The sequence below is a fragment of the Macaca thibetana genome, chromosome 12 (assembly GCF_024542745.1).
Source record: "Macaca thibetana thibetana isolate TM-01 chromosome 12, ASM2454274v1, whole genome shotgun sequence".
Classification (NCBI taxonomy): Eukaryota; Metazoa; Chordata; class Mammalia; order Primates; family Cercopithecidae; genus Macaca; species Macaca thibetana.
Genome location: NC_065589.1, coordinates 37,069,370 through 37,087,351, shown reverse-complemented (window position 1 = coordinate 37,087,351; position 17,982 = coordinate 37,069,370). Strand labels below are relative to the sequence as shown.

Below are 17,982 nucleotides of genomic sequence, written 5' to 3'. Positions count from 1 at the left end.
AGTGCCACTGCACTCGAGCCTGGGCGACAGAGCGAGACTCCATCTCAAAATAAATAAATAAATAAATAAATAAATAAATAAATAAATAAATAAAATAAAAATAAAAATAAAATACGTATGTGTTTATAAATGTTAACAGAGAACATTTTGGGGTGGTTTTCCACCATAATCATGTAAGGGAGAAAAAAATGAATAAATCTATTTTTTTTAAATAATGGAACAGAAATGTATCCCCATCATTTTCATTAACTAACATTGAATCCCCGAGGGAGAGAACTTTTTCTCACCTCTGTCTGATGGTACTTCACATGTTACTCCACCTATGAGACACTAACACATGTTTACATATTTGAAACTATTAATCCCATTCCATAAGCGTGACAGCATAAGGCAGTACAATCAGTGGTTGTTTGTTTATTAGAAAACTAGAAGGGTTTTCAGCACCATAGAGTCTAGCTTTCTCTCCCCATCAATCCACTGAAATCACTCTCAGTAAAGCACCAATCACCATCTCATTGCCAATTCCAAAAACTATTTTTGCAGATTTTATAGTAGTCTCTGTTCAGTTGCAGAGAACAACATCTACTGTAGCTTAAGAAAGAATACATTTATTACACCATAGTAATGAGCTTATAGAACCATAAGGGAGGTTAAAGAGAAAAATTCTTGGATAAGCTTTCAGGAATAATTTTCCAAGCCACACTCCAGAACTGAGCTACCGGGGGAGTTGTTGCTATTTCTATGTGGGAAATTTTAGACTGCAGAGTTGCATATTGGGAGCCACCATGATTAGGAAGATGCCACCATCAGAAAGCCACCTCTCCTGCCACCAATTCTAAGACCAACTATAAAAGTTACATTTCACCCCCAAAACTAGCAACATTACAGCTGCTAAAGCTGCCACAGGAAAACCAAGCATCTCTCTCATTTAGTCATTCTTGCCATAATAAACTGTGGAAATATGGCCACTGCCTCAATTCTATTTCCCAAATGTTATGGCCTAACTTAAATCATGCCAGTACATTGGCTGCAAGGGAATCCAGAGAAAGGTAGTTTGTAGCTTTCCAGGCTCTGTAATTCAAGGCGACACTCCACAAGAAGGGTGGATTGGGTGAAGTGCACGAACACACAGTCCCTGTCTTACTGAAGCTCTTCACTGTTTTGACACTGTTGACCACTCCCTTAATGGAATTCCTTTCTTGGTTTCAACAATAAAACATTTTCCTGGTTTTCTTCTGAACCAACTACTTTTTCTCAGACTTCCTCCTGGGTTCAGTGTTTTTGGCCTGCCCCTTAAATGACGGTGTTCCTAAGAATAGTATTAGTGTTCCTCTCCTCATTGCGTGTCTTGTCCTTTATTTGGTCCCTATAGACTCTTCCTGGGCATTCTTTTCCAAGCTTTCAGGTACCATCTGTATGCTGAACATTTTCCAATGCTACATCTCAAGTCCAGACTTCTCTAAGTTGCAAACCATTATACTCAACTATCAGACATCTCCATTGAATGTCCCAAGTCAAGTTTAATATGTCTAAATATTCCCTCCTACCTCTACTCCAAAATCTGTTCTTCATTTATTCCTGTTTTGGTGAATATTACCAAAACCATATAGTTGTTAAGCTCAGAAACTTGGGCATTATTCTAAATACATCAGTCCCTTTAATCCACAGTCAATCCTATTGATCTTACCTCTTTGAAATCCTAATGACACTCTCTTGTCTTCATCCTTTGAAAAAGCCTCTAGTTTACGCTCTTACAATCTCTGGCTCAGACCTTCACTGAACCCTCCAAGTTATGGCAAGAATAATCTTAAAAACTATAAATTCTCAGAAGATAATATACAAGAAAATCTAGGTGACCTAGGGTTTGATGATGATTTTTTAGATATAAGACCAAAGGCATGATCTGTGGAAGATAAAATATGTTGAACTTTATTAAAATTAAAAATTTTTGCTCTGTGGAAGACACTTCAAGAGAATGAGAGAAGCTACAGATTCAGAGAAAAAGTTTGCAAAAGACACATCTGATAATGAAGTATCCAAAATATAGAAAGAAATCTTAAAACTCAACAGTAAGTAAACAACCTAAATAAAAAATGGGCCAAAGACTTCAGCGGATCCCTCACCAAAGAAGATATACATATGGCAAATAAGCATGTGAAAAGATGTTCCACATCACATGTCATCAAGGAAATGGCAAAACAACAATGAGATGTGACTACACACCTGTTAGAATGGCTACAACTGGGAACACTGACCATACCAAATGCTGACAAGGAAGTGGAACACCAGGAACTCTTATTCATTGAAGTCTGGTGGGAATTCAAAATGGTATCACCACTTTGGAAGACAGTTAGGTGGTTTCTTGCAAAACTAAACACAGTCTCACGATATGATCCAGCAATCGCCTTCCTTAGTATTTACCCAAAGGAGTTGAAAACTGACATCCATACAAAAACCTGCACATAAATGTTTACATCTTTATTCATAATTGCCAAAAGTTGGAGGCAACCAAGATGTATTTTAGTAGGTGAATGACTAAATAAACAGTGCTACATCTGGACCCTGGAATATTACTTAGCCTTGGAAAGAAATGAGCTATCAAGCCATGAAAAAGCATGGAGGAAACTTAAATGCATATTACTAAGTAAAAGAAGCCGATCTGAAAAGACTGCATAGTGTATGATACCAACTATATCACACTCTGGAATTGACTATGAAGAGAGTAAAAAGATCATTGGTTACCAGGACTTGGGGGAAGGAGTGATGAATAGGCAGAGCACTTAAGATGTTTAGGGCCTTGAAAATTCTCTGTATGGTACTGTAATGATGAATGCATGCCATTATACATTCGTCCAAACCCATAGAATGAGTAACACCTAGAGAGAGCCCTAATGTAAACTATGGGCTATGAGTGATTATAATGTATCAGTGTAGGTTAGTGAGTTGCAACAGTTGTAGCACACTGGTGGGCATGCGGGTGATGAAGGAGGCTATGCATGCATAGGGGTGGGACTATATGGAAATCTATATACCACCTTCTTAATTTTTTTGTGAACCTAAAACTGATCTAGAAACTAGTTGCTTTTTAAAAATTGCAGTGGTGGCGGTAACAGTAATAGCCACAGCAGTAGCAACAGTAGTATAGTTACCAGCTAATAGTTTTCTTTTCTTCACACCGTTTCCACCTTTGCAAAATCTTCAAATTCCCTGAAGATACAGTCCTTTTGTTATGCCTCCATGGTGTTTCACTTCTGTGCTCTTTACTTGAATGGCTTATCCCACTACTCCTACACCCTTCTGCCTCAGAAAAACTCCTCCTCATTCATCCTCAGGTTTGAGATGACGCTTCAACACCCGTATGACGCTGTCTTCAACTCTCCCAGGTGGACTTTGGAATTTGTGCCTGCAGACTCCCAGTGCCTCCTTCCTCAGACTTCTACAGTGATCTCATTGTACCATACTTGTTTGCAGGCCTGTTTCCATGAGAAGACCCGCTGGATTTCTTCATTGCTTTGAATACAGTGAATGACTGCATTAATGATGTTGCAGTTTCAATGGAGAAACATACAAAGATACACACGATTAGTGAAGGACAGAATAATTTTTTATGTACAAGCATGCTGCCTATCTTTTGAAGCCTGGTCCAAGTTCTGGTACTTCCGTGAAGTTTTTCCTGACACCTCCAGGCCTCACCTGTGCTGCTGCTGCTAACATCCTGAATGGCACTTGATGTTACATTGTCCTCTTTCATTCTTTGATTATTTCATTTTGAATGCTGTTTTCCCAACAAGACAGAAAATTCCTTAAGAATAAGGATCACCTTACGTTTCTTACAATGTTATATGCTATTGGGTATATTTAATAGATGTGTGTATGTATACTATATATAAACATATATGTATATACATGCAAATATACATATATGCATATTTATATATGTATATTTTATGTATATTTTAATATTTATATGTATATTTGTATGTATATATGTATATTTGTATGTATATATACATAACCATATATTATAAATACATATAATTATATGTGTGTGTGTATATATATACACACACATAATCTGTTCCTTGAGGCACCAGAACAGTAACAGGCATGTGGTCTCCTCAAGGCAACAGAACACTGACTGCTATTATCATTATGCCAGGACAGTTCTGGATAACAGTGCTAAAACTATTAACTTGGAACTTTATAGCTACAAGAAAAAGCTCCGTTGGAATATCCAGAGGTATACTATAGATACTTAAGCATAGTGATTTTCCAACAACCACAATTAATAACCTCAGCATAGTATTGATACTTGCAGAAATTCTCTTTCCATAAGAAACAGTTTAAAAACACAAGAAAGTAAACCTTAGGTAGGAATGGGTGAGGACAATGTTTGTCCTTCACTTCTTCCTTTTCTATTGTTTTTATCCCCTGTCTGTCATCATCCATGCCTCTGGTTTTGGTAGAAAGTTCAGAAATTTAAACCAAGGCTTTTATCCTAGTGCAGAGAATTCTCAATCTCTCTGTCTGTGATTGCTTTAAAGATGTACAGTCTTCATCCCTACCTACGTAGTAGCTCACTGGACTCTTGCTCTCTCAGATAACCCCAGTGTCTCCTGTTCCACCTATTGATGAAATATAAAGAGGTTTTACAGGACACACTCTAAAGGTCCTCCCACAATAATTAAACGCCAAGAATAGTCTTTCTTAATCTAAGTGCACGTGTGTACTTGCTTTGCAACATCTCTCACCATATCCCCAACCCCATATACACAGTCTGCACAAGCTGGGATGGAATGGTGGTTTTATGGAGAGCTGGCACTTTTGGTAAGAAGAAAATAACTTCCAGGTGGTTGAGTACCAGCTAGAAAAATTTTCCCTACTCACCTTGACACTGTTACTTCCTGTGCTAACTGGCAAAATCTCTTCCTTCCCACCTGATAGTCCAAGTTTTCTATTTACTCCTTCCGTGCCCCTGTGTGAGGGATACCCAAGAACAAAAGCAAGCACATGAGTGGTCCATGTGATGCCGGGTGTTTTGAGGTGAACAGATGGGGAATCAATCAGTCAACAAGTACTTTTAAATGCCTGTTCCGTGTTCATCCTGATTTTAGTTGGTATGATAGCTACAGAGGGATGAGATATAATATCTTTTCATTCAAGAAGCTAACACACAGTATTGAAAACCTACTGGGGCCAGTCACTGCCCTTTAGGATCTCAGAGGCTGATGGAAAAGACTCCAAGAAAGGTAAACACAGGAAGTACAGAGGAAGAGACAAAAACAATAAAGACTAACACTAGATAGAAAACAGTTCATCACTTATGTGTGGCCATTCATAAGACAGAGGACTGAGGTTCAGGGTGGCCCGAGGGGGCATCATGGATGCTATGGAGTAGACAGTTGATTGTCAGCAACCCCGGTTAGTAAAGAAGGGTTTTATGGAAAAGGTACTTTTATTTATTTGTTTGTTTGTTTATTTATTATTTGAGACAAAGTCTCATTATGTCACCCAGACTGAAGTGCAGTAGCACTATGTGGGCTCACTACAACCTCTGCCTTCCGGGTTCAAGCGATTCTCCTGCCTCAGCCTCCTGAGTAACTGAGACTACAGGTGTGCACCACCACACCCGGCTAATTTTTCTATTTTTAGCAGAGACGGGGTTTCACCATGTTGGCCAGTCTGGTCTCAAACTCCTGACCTCAGGTGATCCGACCCCCTTGACCTCCCAACAAAGTGCTGGGATTGCAGGTGTGAGCCACCGCACCCAGCCAGAAAAGGTGCTTTTAAAAATACGGTCTTTTCACAGCCAAGAGGAACTATAATGGCGTGAAAACTAAATGTAACATACTGGATGGGATCCAGGGACAGAAAAATAGCATTAGTTAAAAATCTAAATAAACTATAGACTTTAGTTAACAATATATCAATATTGATTCATTAATTGTAAGAAATGTGCCAAAGTAATGTCAGCTAGTAGTAGGAGGGAAACTGGGTACAGGACGTATGGGAAGTCTCTATACTACCTGTTCAATGTTTCTGTAAACCTAAAACTATTTTTAAAAGTAAATTCGTTTTAAAAAAAAAAGAAGAAGAAAATGGTCTAGCAGCCTACAGAATATTCCTGGTGTGGGGACATGAGGGAATCAGTTTGACAGTGACCCTTTTTTGAAAGAAGTGACTTTGTTGTTAAATACCATGTTTGTGGCTTGATCATCAATTCCTATAGCAATGCAGAGTTCTTGCTTGCTTCTCCGTGGTTGATTTTTGGCAGGCGGCAACAGCATTTGTGCACTGATTATAATTTTGAGATGCATTGTCAGTAACCAGGGTGTATAATGGATGTTCATCTCTAATTACTTTTCTCTCCACAGGTGCCTGGAAAGGGTCCAGATGGGAATGCACACAACCTCCGCTTTGAAGGGATGGAGAGGCAGTACGCATCCTTACCCAGGTAGATCACGGAGGGGTCTCCCATCTCCAGCTCACCTACAAATGAAGTCTTTAGAGAAGTCTACATGAAATAGAAATCTGGCTTTGAAATAGGGAATATGTTATAATTTTGCCTTGCTGCCGTCTGCTGCAGTCCTAGTTCCATCTTCACAAATGTGCTAATAATTGAAATACTTGTGGGTTATTTTTAAGGGGAGAAAATAGTATATCATTGCCATTGAACATGTCAGCAAGAATACTGGATACTAAATGGAAATCCTAAGCCATTGCTATAAAAATGGTATCGAACATCCTGCACCAAGCTTAGAGACAATCAAATAGTAAATCCTCTGTCCTAAGAGTTACCCATGAGGAATGGCGGACCAGTCTTAACCTTGAAGTTTCATGTGGGTGTTAAGAAGCAGGAGAGAAATGTGAACTTGGGAAGGTGTTCTTTGCCTGGTTTAGAATCTGACCTTGTTCTCAAGGCAGTAAGCAAATATTGCTGAGAAGCACAGACCCAGTGGGGGAAAGAAACAACTGCATGGGGAAAGTTTGCTGGGCCACCCTGGCCTGACATGATCCACTCATACTGTAACTAGACACCCTTGAAAATGAGATACGGTTCTCGAAAGCTTGTGCTGTTATTGGTGAGATGAAGGGGAGTTTTAGTTTGCTATCAGTAGCACATGACGAAGAAACAGCTTTTCCGAGAGTGCATGCAGTGCAGCTACAATGGGAGTTAGGTGAGGAGAGTGTGAGAATTAATGCATCCAAAAGAGAAACAAAGACAGGTTAATGCCAGGCTGAAAGCTGCAATGTTTTCAAATATTGCCTTTTAAAGGGGCGGGGGAAAGACTCCAAGTAGAGCTTCTTTTTAATCAAAGCTGAGCTATTAAAGTGCCAGCTCAGAGATGGAGTGACTGTTTGACATTGTATGTTGACTGTACCTCTGTGTGTGATCTTACAAAACGAACACCCTGAACATTACAGTGAGCAAAGCCAAAGTGACCATCTGCTCTTATAAATAGTAAGTTATTTTCAAAAGTCGTGAAATCTCAAATCTAGAAGAGAAGCAGTTTTGTCCTGATTAGGCAGGACACCGAAAATACAGTATTTTTAAAGCTTTTATAAAGTTATATTTTATTTATCTTCCTGTTTTTTCTTTAAGAGATGTTGTCTAATAAGTTTTTCTCATTTGTCAGTAGCTTCCTGTTTCTATTTTCCTTGGCTTAGTACAGTTGGCCTTCCGTATCTATGGGTTTCACATTCATGGATTCAATCAACCTCAGATGGAAAATATCCAAGAAAAAAACACAGTTACAATGGTACTGATCATGTACAAACTTTTTTCCCATGTCATTATTCCCTAAACCGTACAGTATAACAACTATTTTCATAGCCTTTACATTGTACTCAATATTATAAGTAATCTAGGGATGATATAACGTGTATGGAAAGATGTGCATAGGTTATATAGTAATACGATTCCATTTTATATCAAGGACTTGAGCATCTGTGGATTCTGGTATCTGAGGTCGGGGGCTGGGGTGGGGGAGGTGCAGTCCTAGAACCATTCCCCCAAGGAATGGGGAATCATCCCCGAGGGACAGTTACATTTTCTTTCATTTTAAAAATGGAAGCGGTTTCCAAAAATTTGTTTTACATATAAGATTTCCGGCTTTCACTGTTGAAGTATATGGAAATTGCGGTTAATGCAGATGGAAAATAGAATGTTCTTATGAGAGAGAATAAAAAAAGGAAAACTGGAAACAGTTTAAAATCTTCCTGACCAATCTGCACTCAGAGTGCAGAAATGGAGTTTTGGGTACAATTCAAAGGCACAGAAATAGCATTTAAAATTCTATAAATGTCACTCATTCATTCATTCACCATGTATCTGGTGATCACCTAGTATGTGCCAGGCCCTGAGAATATGGAAACTGGAGGCACAGTCCCAGTCCATCCTTAGGACTCTACTGTTAGAGTAAAGGAGTCAAGCAAATCAGCCTTTTACGGTAGTGCAACCAATGCTTCTGTGTGTAATTGTTAACGTAAAGTCTTCTGAATTTCCAAGTCTTGTTTATTTGCACTAATCCCTGAAATGCTCACTCATGACTGACTCTAAACAAGTATATTTTAGGATTAAACACTGGTGGGGGTTTTCTGAGAAAGGTAATACATTTATGCTGTTTATGGCTCTTTATGAATGTATGAATTGACAAAATCCTGCCAGCCCCAGAATAAAACTGTAGCTGAAAGGGAAGCATCTCAAACTGGAAATAATTTTGGCAAAAAGTTCACTCACCCACGTACACAATGGTGAGAACAATTAGTTGCACGTGCAAAAAACCTTTGCAGCTACCTGGCAACCAGAGGCAGCCGTGGTGGAGAATAAATAAGGCTCAGCTAAATGCGAGGGGGACCCCTAGCAGTGGCTTTTAAATGGGGACGCTGCAACACAACATCTAAAGAGGAGATGTGAAGCTCCCTCCCAGGCACTGTGCCCTGATCCATGGGTGGGGGGCTCCAAATTCAACTAATGAGATGCAGAAAGCAGAGGCCAGAGATGCACTGCTGACTTCTGAAAAGGTATGCAGATGCTGCTCTGAGTGCCAGTGACATTTACCCTGGGTTTCTTGTCTTTCCCCCTGGAGATTTTACTGTCCACTTAATTGAATCACACCAGCTCCACTGCTGTCTCCTTCTGCCAGGAGAGTGAGGCGAGCACATCTCGGTAGGCACCGGATCCCTCTTCATTCACAGAGGCAGGGAGCTTTGAAATATTTATGGAGTTAAATTTTTAATTAAAAATAGGAATAAATCCATCTATAGGAAGTCGGTGGCCAACCTTATAGGGAACTTAATATGCTACTGACTGATTGGGTTCCTATGTTGTTTGTGCAATGCTTCACAGTAGTTTTTAGAAACAATTCAATAACATTGATTTCTATGCCAAATTTGGAGTCATCAACACAGAGAGAAAATGCCCCACAGCGCATGGCGTAGGTGAGCAGCTCTGGTCAAGGGGCACCCTCAAGTGCTTTCATGGAACTCTTGTCATCTTTAAAGCGGGACCATGCAGCCCGCTGCCAGGCTCAATGACATTTCACAAAATAAAGCCAGAACGCTGGCCAGCACAGGAAAAAGACAATTCCCAGCACTTGGTAGTTATGAGGTTGCCTAAGGCTAAGGGCTAAGCGATGTTAAGTGTTATTGTTAAGCAATGTTAAATCTTCTGCCTCCTAAGAAAAATGACTTCACTTCTTTTCTCCTGAGGGTGCTGTTTTGGAAAGCAGAGTGTGGTTGTAATACAACCTCGTTCGTAAACACCAGACCTGTACAGGGGCCAATGTTTTACCAGCCTGAACAGCCCCCAGTTTTCCTGATAGTAAACAGAATGAAATCAGCATTCCTTTATTCTTGCCTGACACAAATTATTACTCACCCTAGGTGAGCAGGGAAATGGCTGTTTCCTAGGCTGCTATGATGTGCGAACATCGAAGTCTGTGTTTTTGCAAATGGCTCCTTTTTCACTCCAGCCTGCCAGCCGCTCACAATTCTCCCAGGTCTCATTCTGATTTCGCAGGCCTCCTTGCAGTCAGTCCCTTCAGCAGTGAACTCTCCACCCTTCCCATCTCAAGCTCCATCATTCCCACCTGGCCCATCCCTGGCCCCGTGGGATCCTATTATCCCCCTCTCTGCAGATGGCTCCGTGCATCAGCACATGATGTTGCTCTTCCAGACTTAGAATCAAGTGTGGAATCCTAGGGAGTGAGCAAAAGGCACTGCAGCTCTTCTGTGGTCCTATGTGCGTGGGCGGCGAAAGGTTGCTGGAGAGACTTGTAAAAGTGCATTCATGGGTTCCACTACAAAATTCACATTATGCAGCGCAGCTGGGTCCCTGCTGGCGTCCAGCATTGTTTGTAGTCATGTTGTCAACTCCCCTGACTATCCCACAGTGGCCATTCCAACCCTTTCTACTCCCGTTAAGTTCTACAAAGATGACTAAACTCCCCAGGCCCAGTTTCTGGAGGTGACCTCACTTCCTTTCCTTTACGACCTTGAGGCATTCAACATTAGCCCCTCAACTTCTGCTCCCGCAGCTCAGACTCCTGCTTCTTCGCTCACACACACTTCCCAAGGGGACACACTGAGGGCCTGAGCTCGGAGTCAGGCCATGGTTATAGCCCCACCTTCATCACTTACCACTTGTGTGGCCTTGGGCAGTGATGGAATTGCTCCAGACTCTGTTTTCTAATCTGCAAATTGGAGATGATAATAGAGCCTCCGTATAGTGCTGGTATGAGTATTAAATATAATAATACAAGCAAAACCCTCAGCAAAAAGCCTGTGTAGTGCATTGAAGGATTTTTTATTGTTAGCTCTTTTTTATTTCTGGGGACAAAGTGTGCCTTCCTGTAATGAGGCACACCCACACACCAGAGCTCATTCTCCCTGGCTTCTTAAGGACCTTGAGCCACCAACTACCCTCTCTCAGTAGCATCTTAAATCCTCTTGGCAGTTGCTTTCCTTCCCCTGCCTACATTGTAGATGCACAACCTCAGCAGCACAGTTTGCCAGGAGTCCCTACTGTATGGAGAAGAGGAAGGAGCACCTGCATAGGGATATGCCGGGGGAACTCACTGAAGCTGAAGGATTCGCCGACTCAGGAAAGACCAGTGGTCTGGAAGGTCAAGTGCAAGAGAACATAGCAATCTACTGTGATTTGAGCGATAAGCTGAGCTAATGGGCATGATAGTAGACAGCAGTGCTATGGAGAAGGGGATTATAACGGATACAGGATGCTGACTCGGCTCTAGGCAAGAGGCCAGGGCTCCTGTCCAGCAAGACTTGGGTGCAGGAGTAGGCACTGCTCCAGTAGTGGAGGCCATACCCAGGGTGAGTTAACTAGGAAGGTGGAGCATGATGCTTTGGCTCCCAGGGCAGACATGGCATGACAGCAGCACCCTATTTGCTGGTGGGAGAGATCCAGAGATACTACTAAGATAATCCTATTATCTCAGGTCCGGGCAGTGCTGAACATGCAACTACCAGGACTTATACCTCAGCAGAACTCAGGTGGCAGGACTACCCCAATAAATTGACTCTTGTATGTCAGAGAAAAACAAAGACCCTTGGTCAACGCTCCTTTTCCCACATTTCCTAAGAAAAAGTGGCCTATACCTGTTGGTTCTATTTCCACTCAACACACTCACACTATAGCCTCTTGCCCCAGGCTTCTGACCATACCACTAATACTTCCACCAGATTCTGCTTCCCACCTTTTGCTCCATGTGGATTCTCTCTGTGCCATCTCCTCCATTCCTGCCAATTCAAGGCCCATCTCTATGATGATGATTCCAAAAGTGCCTGACATTCATATCCCACTGTTGTGACTCCAGTTACAGCCACCTGTTTGATATACCCCTCCTTCTGCCTCTAAGGCGCCTGCGAGTCCCCCTGCCAAAACCCGTGCCATCTTCCTTGGCTCTTCTTCCTTTAAACTTCCATAACATTTGGTTAGCACCTTCCCAGTACCCTAAAAACACCCTGAATTAGGTTATTATTCTCCACTGCCCCTTTCCACCCCATTGAACTATAAATTCCTTGAAATAGGAGACTTTGTTTTATACCCATCACTTGTTACACCCAGAACCTAACATAAAGCCATGTATACAGTAGAGTCAATACATTGCTATGCAGATGAGAATAGTTTTTTTGGTTTTTGTTTTGTATCCTCTAACCAGGTGGAGGCCTAAGTATGGGCCCCACCACTGGAGCAATACCTACTCCTATACCCAAGTCTTGCTGGACGGTCTGATCTCATCTGTTGCCCATGCTGGAGTACAGTGGTACAATCTCAGCTCACTGCAACATCTGCCTCCCAGGCTCAAGCATTTTCCAACCTCAGCCTCCAGGGTAGCTGGGACTACAGGCACATACCACCACACCCAGCTAAATTTTGCATTTTTTTGTAAAGGCAAGGTTTTGCCAAGTTGCCCAGGCTGGTCTCGAACTCCTGAGTTTAAACAATCAGCTTGCCTCAGCCTCCCAAAGTGCTGGGATTATAGGCGTGAACCACTACACCTAGCCAAGAATAGATTTTCTTTATATACAAGGAAGTTATGAGAAAGAAATTCGCCAAAGCTTTTTTGACAGTTTGTTTTAGAGTGCTGTTTTCCAATATAAGTAATGATGTTTCATGAGAATGTATCTTTTCTCTGAAATCAATAGAAGTCCAGACTTATTTGTTTTTTTTTTGAGATGGAGTCTCACTCTGTCGCCCAGGCTGGAGTGCAGTGGTGCGATCTCGGCTCACTGCAACCTCCACCTCCTGGGTTCAAGCAATTCTTGTGCCTCAGACTCCCAAGTAGCTAGGATTACGGCGTGCACCACCACGCCCGGCTAATTTTTGTATTTTTAGTAGAGGCAGGGTTTCACCATGTTGGCCAGGCTGGTCTTGAACTTCTGACCTCAAGTGATCCACCTGCCTTGGCCTCCCAAAGTGCTGGGCTTACAGGAGGGAGCCACCACACCCAGCCCAGACTTCTAAATAGTTCATCCCTAGTGAGCACTTACTATGTACAAGGCACAGTTCTAAATGCTTTGCATCTTCTGACTGACAAAGCTCACAGCAACCCTGTGACTCAGCAGCAACCTGATAATTATTCCCATTTCATAGGGAAGGTCACAGGCAGAGAGAGGTTAAATAAACTTGCCCAAGTTCAACAGCTAAAATATGGCAGAGTTGGGATTTGAACCCAAACAGTCTGGCTGCGAGTGTATACATTTTAAGCATTTTGGCTAAGGTTATGAAGTTCAGAGTTTAATCCGTACTCTGCACCTATCATATTCCCTTATGTTATTTGCTCACCTGTTTGTATTTCTTACTAAAATGTAAGTGCCTTTGAGGACAGGGACTGTGACTTCTTCATCTTTGTATATGACACAGAACATTCCTAATATACAGGTTAAGTAATGCCTTTCAACCGTCTCTGTAATGCTGTCATAAAAATCAATTCTTTTTTCAGTTCCCTTGGGCCCTTTGTTTGAAATATGAACAGTTTAATGTGTAATTGCTAGATGAACATTAAGCAATATACTTTGCCTACCAAAAAGAGAATCCTGTTTTGTTAGAACACTCCTGAGAGATGAAAAAACAGTGTCTGCAAATTGGTACTTTAGTTCTTTAAGATTAGAAATATCTCCCCAGAAGAAAAAAGATGACAATAAATTTCCTAGTGAGTGCTGCATGAGCAGTCCTGTGGAGAGAAAGACTCCCTTTCCTGAGGCTGATGAGGGACAAAGGCCTGCTCGAGCCATGTTCGCCTCCAGTCCTTGATATTTCTATAACTTGTATTATATAAGTTACTTGGGAGAAAAAAAGGTCTCTCTGAACATCTCAAGCAGCTTTCAACTTGGCTGTGCAATGGGAAGCAATATACTAAAGCAGAGTTTGAAGAGAAAGAGCAACTTTAGAAGGAGCAAGCAGCTAATGCTTGCTTCCTAGGAACCCATAATGAATTTGCTTTCTAAGTACCTTCCCGGTGTTTTCACATTGGGTACGATTGTATTCATTTCAGAAGAAATACGCCATAAGAGCATGCTTCCACTTTGTTTCAGTTGGTTCATTTTATTGGTCTCAGTCTTCTTGTCTACTTATGCCCATCAGGAAGACTCCAATCACAAGCGCACGGGTAACTCTGAAACTTGCAACAAGCATGCTGTCTACTATCTTTGGTTATCCCAAAAGCATTTTGGCTGGGTGTCCTCAACATTCTTTTCTGTCATTTACCTCACTCCTTAAAGATGGTTTCCCTCTCAGATTTCTCTTGTTCTCTTCTCCAGTGAACTTCTGCTTCACTCACTGTTACTGCATCTTCCTTTGCCAGCGTTGCACTATTTTATCGAGCTTGCTAAATCACTGGCGGTGACATTCAAGTTCTGCAGATTTCCAGCAATGCCACAGTACTGGGCTTTGGCTGAAGCTAATCTAGATAGTACTCCAGAGAGTTCAATGAAAAGTTGAGCAATCAGAACATTAGGTCAATAGGTGTGTAAGTGCTTGTCTGGGTGTGGGTAGAGGTTTGAGTGGGTGTGTAAAAGTTGACAAAGTCTCCATGCTGCCCAACTTCTCTGTATGACAAGTACGTCTCTGTGCGACAAGGTCAGCTTGTCAAATAAGATGCTTCATGAGCATATATGTACTGCTCCCTGCAGTCATGCCAGTGGTTGGAATGTTCTACCAGAGTTTGAGGCCGTCACACTTCATTTATTAATAGACACTGTGAATCATGGCCAGTGATTTTGACACTTTCCTGGTGGTGCAACCCTACCTGAAGAGCCTTCCTCACTGTGCAAAGCTACCTTGCAGTGTTTGTCCCTAAGATTGCTGCTCTGACTTTGCAGGAATACTAAGATGAGCTGAAGAACTTACCTAGATCATATCTTCCACATCTACATGTGATGGGGTTTACTGCCTTTTGAAAATCAGTGAAGCTCTTTTATGCCACCAAATTAAGCTTTTTCATCCTTTCTCTTAAGATTCCCTATGCTGAAAAATCTAGTCTCTACTTCCCCTTCCCAGTAGAATCAGCTGCCTGTTTGAATGGCCCCGTGATACCACCTCAGTCTTAATGCCGAGGACAAAATGATGAATTAGCAGCGATTTAATTCTTTGTGAGATTAAGATGTCTCCATTGTCAACTCAAACTTCCTGAAAATGCAGAAAGCCCTAGCATGTAATATCACTTTAAGATGCCAAACAGCTGAGATCAGGGGGTTAATGCTACTGCCACCTCATTTTTATGTCACTTAGTTCCTCAGATAAAAGTCCATTTTAATCAAACTTTTCATCATTTCCTTGTAGCCAATATATCCTTGATGCCAGTTAGAATATTTGATATTAATTATTCAGTCGAAGGCCTCCATTATGAGTTTAACTGAATATTAGTGATTTAAAACATGTTAAGACCCATTACAGTAGTGATGTCCCCAAAGTAGTTGTAACGGAATCTTGAACCACATACATTAAATTATATAGATTTTTACTTTTTCTCTCATTTTCCGTAGAAAATTCCAAACTGCTACACATTTGTTAACTAAGTACTCTTTCGAGAGGAAGAGTATATGCCTGCTCTTTCAAGAGTGCCAAATCTGACATTACCTTGGACATGAAATCTATTAAGCTTGGTAAGCTGACTTGCATGTTTTCCCTCCTGCACATATTAAAGGGAGTTTTAGCATTTATTTCCTACTTCTCCAGCCAAAAGAAAAGAAGGTTGTTTTGTGCCTAGGCATCTGCTTAGAGTATTGCTCTATATCTCATTTCTCATAATCCTTGGTAGTTCTTGATGTTTTCCTATCTTATTGCCATTCCGCCATCTGCCTCCAAATGCTCATTGCCCTGGAATTATGGTGGTGATTTTCTTGACAGTGCTGTACCGTTTTGCACGATGCACACTGTCATTCTGCACCTACCTCCTCCTGTCTTCTCTGACTCCAGCCATTTGCACTGTCCCTTGATGCAAGTTCCTGGGTTTGCTGTATATACGTGTCCTAGTATCAACCTACTATAGACAGAGACACTATGAATAAACGAAGTATATTAATTTATTACAGCATCTGATTTGTATGTGTGTCAGGCCTGTGCTTTATGATTACTTAAAATGACATTATATCACTGAAATACATAAGCATCTTGGATAAAACGTTAGTGCCTCACCAAATGCATGAATACATGATATTATTCAATAGGAATAATTAACAGTAAAATCACTAGGTTTATTTTCCATTTTTATATACCAAGATCTGCATGCAAATTGTTTCAAAGGTGTCATGTTTATTCCTAGTTGATTGTATTTAAAAAGAAAATAAAACTAAGAATAATCAAGGCAAGGCAGAGGTTGTAAAACATATTGCGTGCCTGCTATGTCTGTGCATTTTACATGCCTTGTCTCATTTTATCCTCGCTGTCCAGCTGGGCAGGAGTCACATGATGCTTCTTTAATAAAAGAAAAAAATGTATCCTTAAAGTCACAGAATCAGAATCAGAATTCAAACCCAGGACTCTGGTTTCCAAGGCTTTTTTAATTTCACTTGACCCCACATGACTAACGTTGGCAATTTAAGGAGAGGTTGGAATGCTTACATCATCTGTTTTCATAAGTCATGTGAGTTCAAGAGATGGGAGATATCTTAGACCATATGACGAATAGCCCGTGTTCATTGTGAACATCTTTCTTTTTAATTATTATTACACTTTAAGTTCTAGGGTACATGTGCACAATGTGCAGGTTTGTTATATATGTATACATGTGCCATGTTGGTGTGCTGCACCCATTAACTCGTCATTTTCATTAGGTATATCTCCTAATGCTATCCCTCCCCCCAATCCCCCACCCCACGACAGGCCCCAGTGAGTGATGTACCCCTTACTGTATCCAAGTGCTCTTATTGTTCAATTCCCACCTATAAGTGAGAACATAAACCATCATTCTCAGAAAACTATTGCAAGGACAAAAAACCATTGTGAACATCTTCTAAGGTTCCAGAGAAAATGGAAAATATCAAAATCTACAGGTTATTAAAAAAAAGTAATAAAATACAAGAAAATAGTAGGGAATTTATGGAAAATAGAGAAAAAAAACACTTTTGAATCACACAGTTTTTATTTTTGTATCACTGTGCTAAGTTTTCCCAAAGTAGAAACAAGATAGCTGCCTCTTCCTTACAATTATTCTGTCCCTGTTGGGAACATAAATAGAGATGTGAGTGGCGCCCCCTAGGGCTGCACAGACCATGTGCATGGACCAGGTCCCCAGCCCTTAGATTGCACTCTGCACCGCTCCTCCACAGAACACTCAGAACAGGGCAAGGGGAAGGAGTTAACATTTGTTGAGCCCGTATTATGCTCCAAGAACTCTGGCAAGTACTTTAAATATGTCACCTCATTTATTTCCTGTAACAATCCTGATATAAATATTATCATCCCGATTTTATGGATGAAGAAACCAAGGCTGGGAGATGCAAAGAGGTGTGGCTAAGATTGCACACAGAACTAGTGATAGGTTTTGGAGTCAGTTCAGTACCTTCTACCTCTGAAATCTCTGGGCTTTGTGCTGCTTCAAGGTGTCTGGTACTAGGCTGGTTGTAAACAGGTAGGAGAGACACATTACATGACCATCCTTTCCTGAGGCAGCCCTCACTGCTCTGATCCCACCCTAAATCACTGCAGTGTATATTACAATGAGCATTTCAATGAAAAAACCCCTAATAGGCATTCAGAATGACTAAGAACAGCAACCACTGAATCACAGAACTCTCCTTAGCAAATTCAAACACCCACTTCCTTCTAGCCGAAATCTTTTAAATGGTGCTTTTTTGCTTAAAGACTGCCTCTGTGTTATGCTAGTGAGTTAAATATATATACATATAAACCAGTTGGTTCCACTTCAGCAGTTTTTGCAGCCAGGAAACTATTGTTGGTTCTTTCACAGTGTAGTTCTGGCACATCCTTAAGGGACATGGCTGAGACGCAAATGCCAG

At 41.1% G+C, this 17,982-nt stretch overlaps 2 protein-coding genes across 6 annotated transcripts in view; both read left to right on the top strand.

Moving 5' to 3' along the window:
- The window catches only part of EEF1B2 (eukaryotic translation elongation factor 1 beta 2), a 954,602-nt gene that overhangs the window by 332,089 nt on the left and 604,531 nt on the right, over window positions 1-17,982 (top strand). The window lies entirely within an intron of this gene.
- Window positions 1-17,982, top strand: part of PARD3B (par-3 family cell polarity regulator beta) — a 1,099,140-nt gene that overhangs the window by 1,020,097 nt on the left and 61,061 nt on the right. For all 4 annotated transcript variants that reach the window (XR_007718129.1, XM_050750804.1, XM_050750806.1 and 1 more), the window contains one exon: window positions 6,375-6,454. Coding sequence is in view for 3 of the 4 variants with exons in the window: in XM_050750804.1 (XP_050606761.1) it covers window positions 6,375-6,454 (80 nt within the window). In the remaining variant the exon portion in view is untranslated. The remainder of the gene's footprint in view (window positions 1-6,374; window positions 6,455-17,982) is intronic.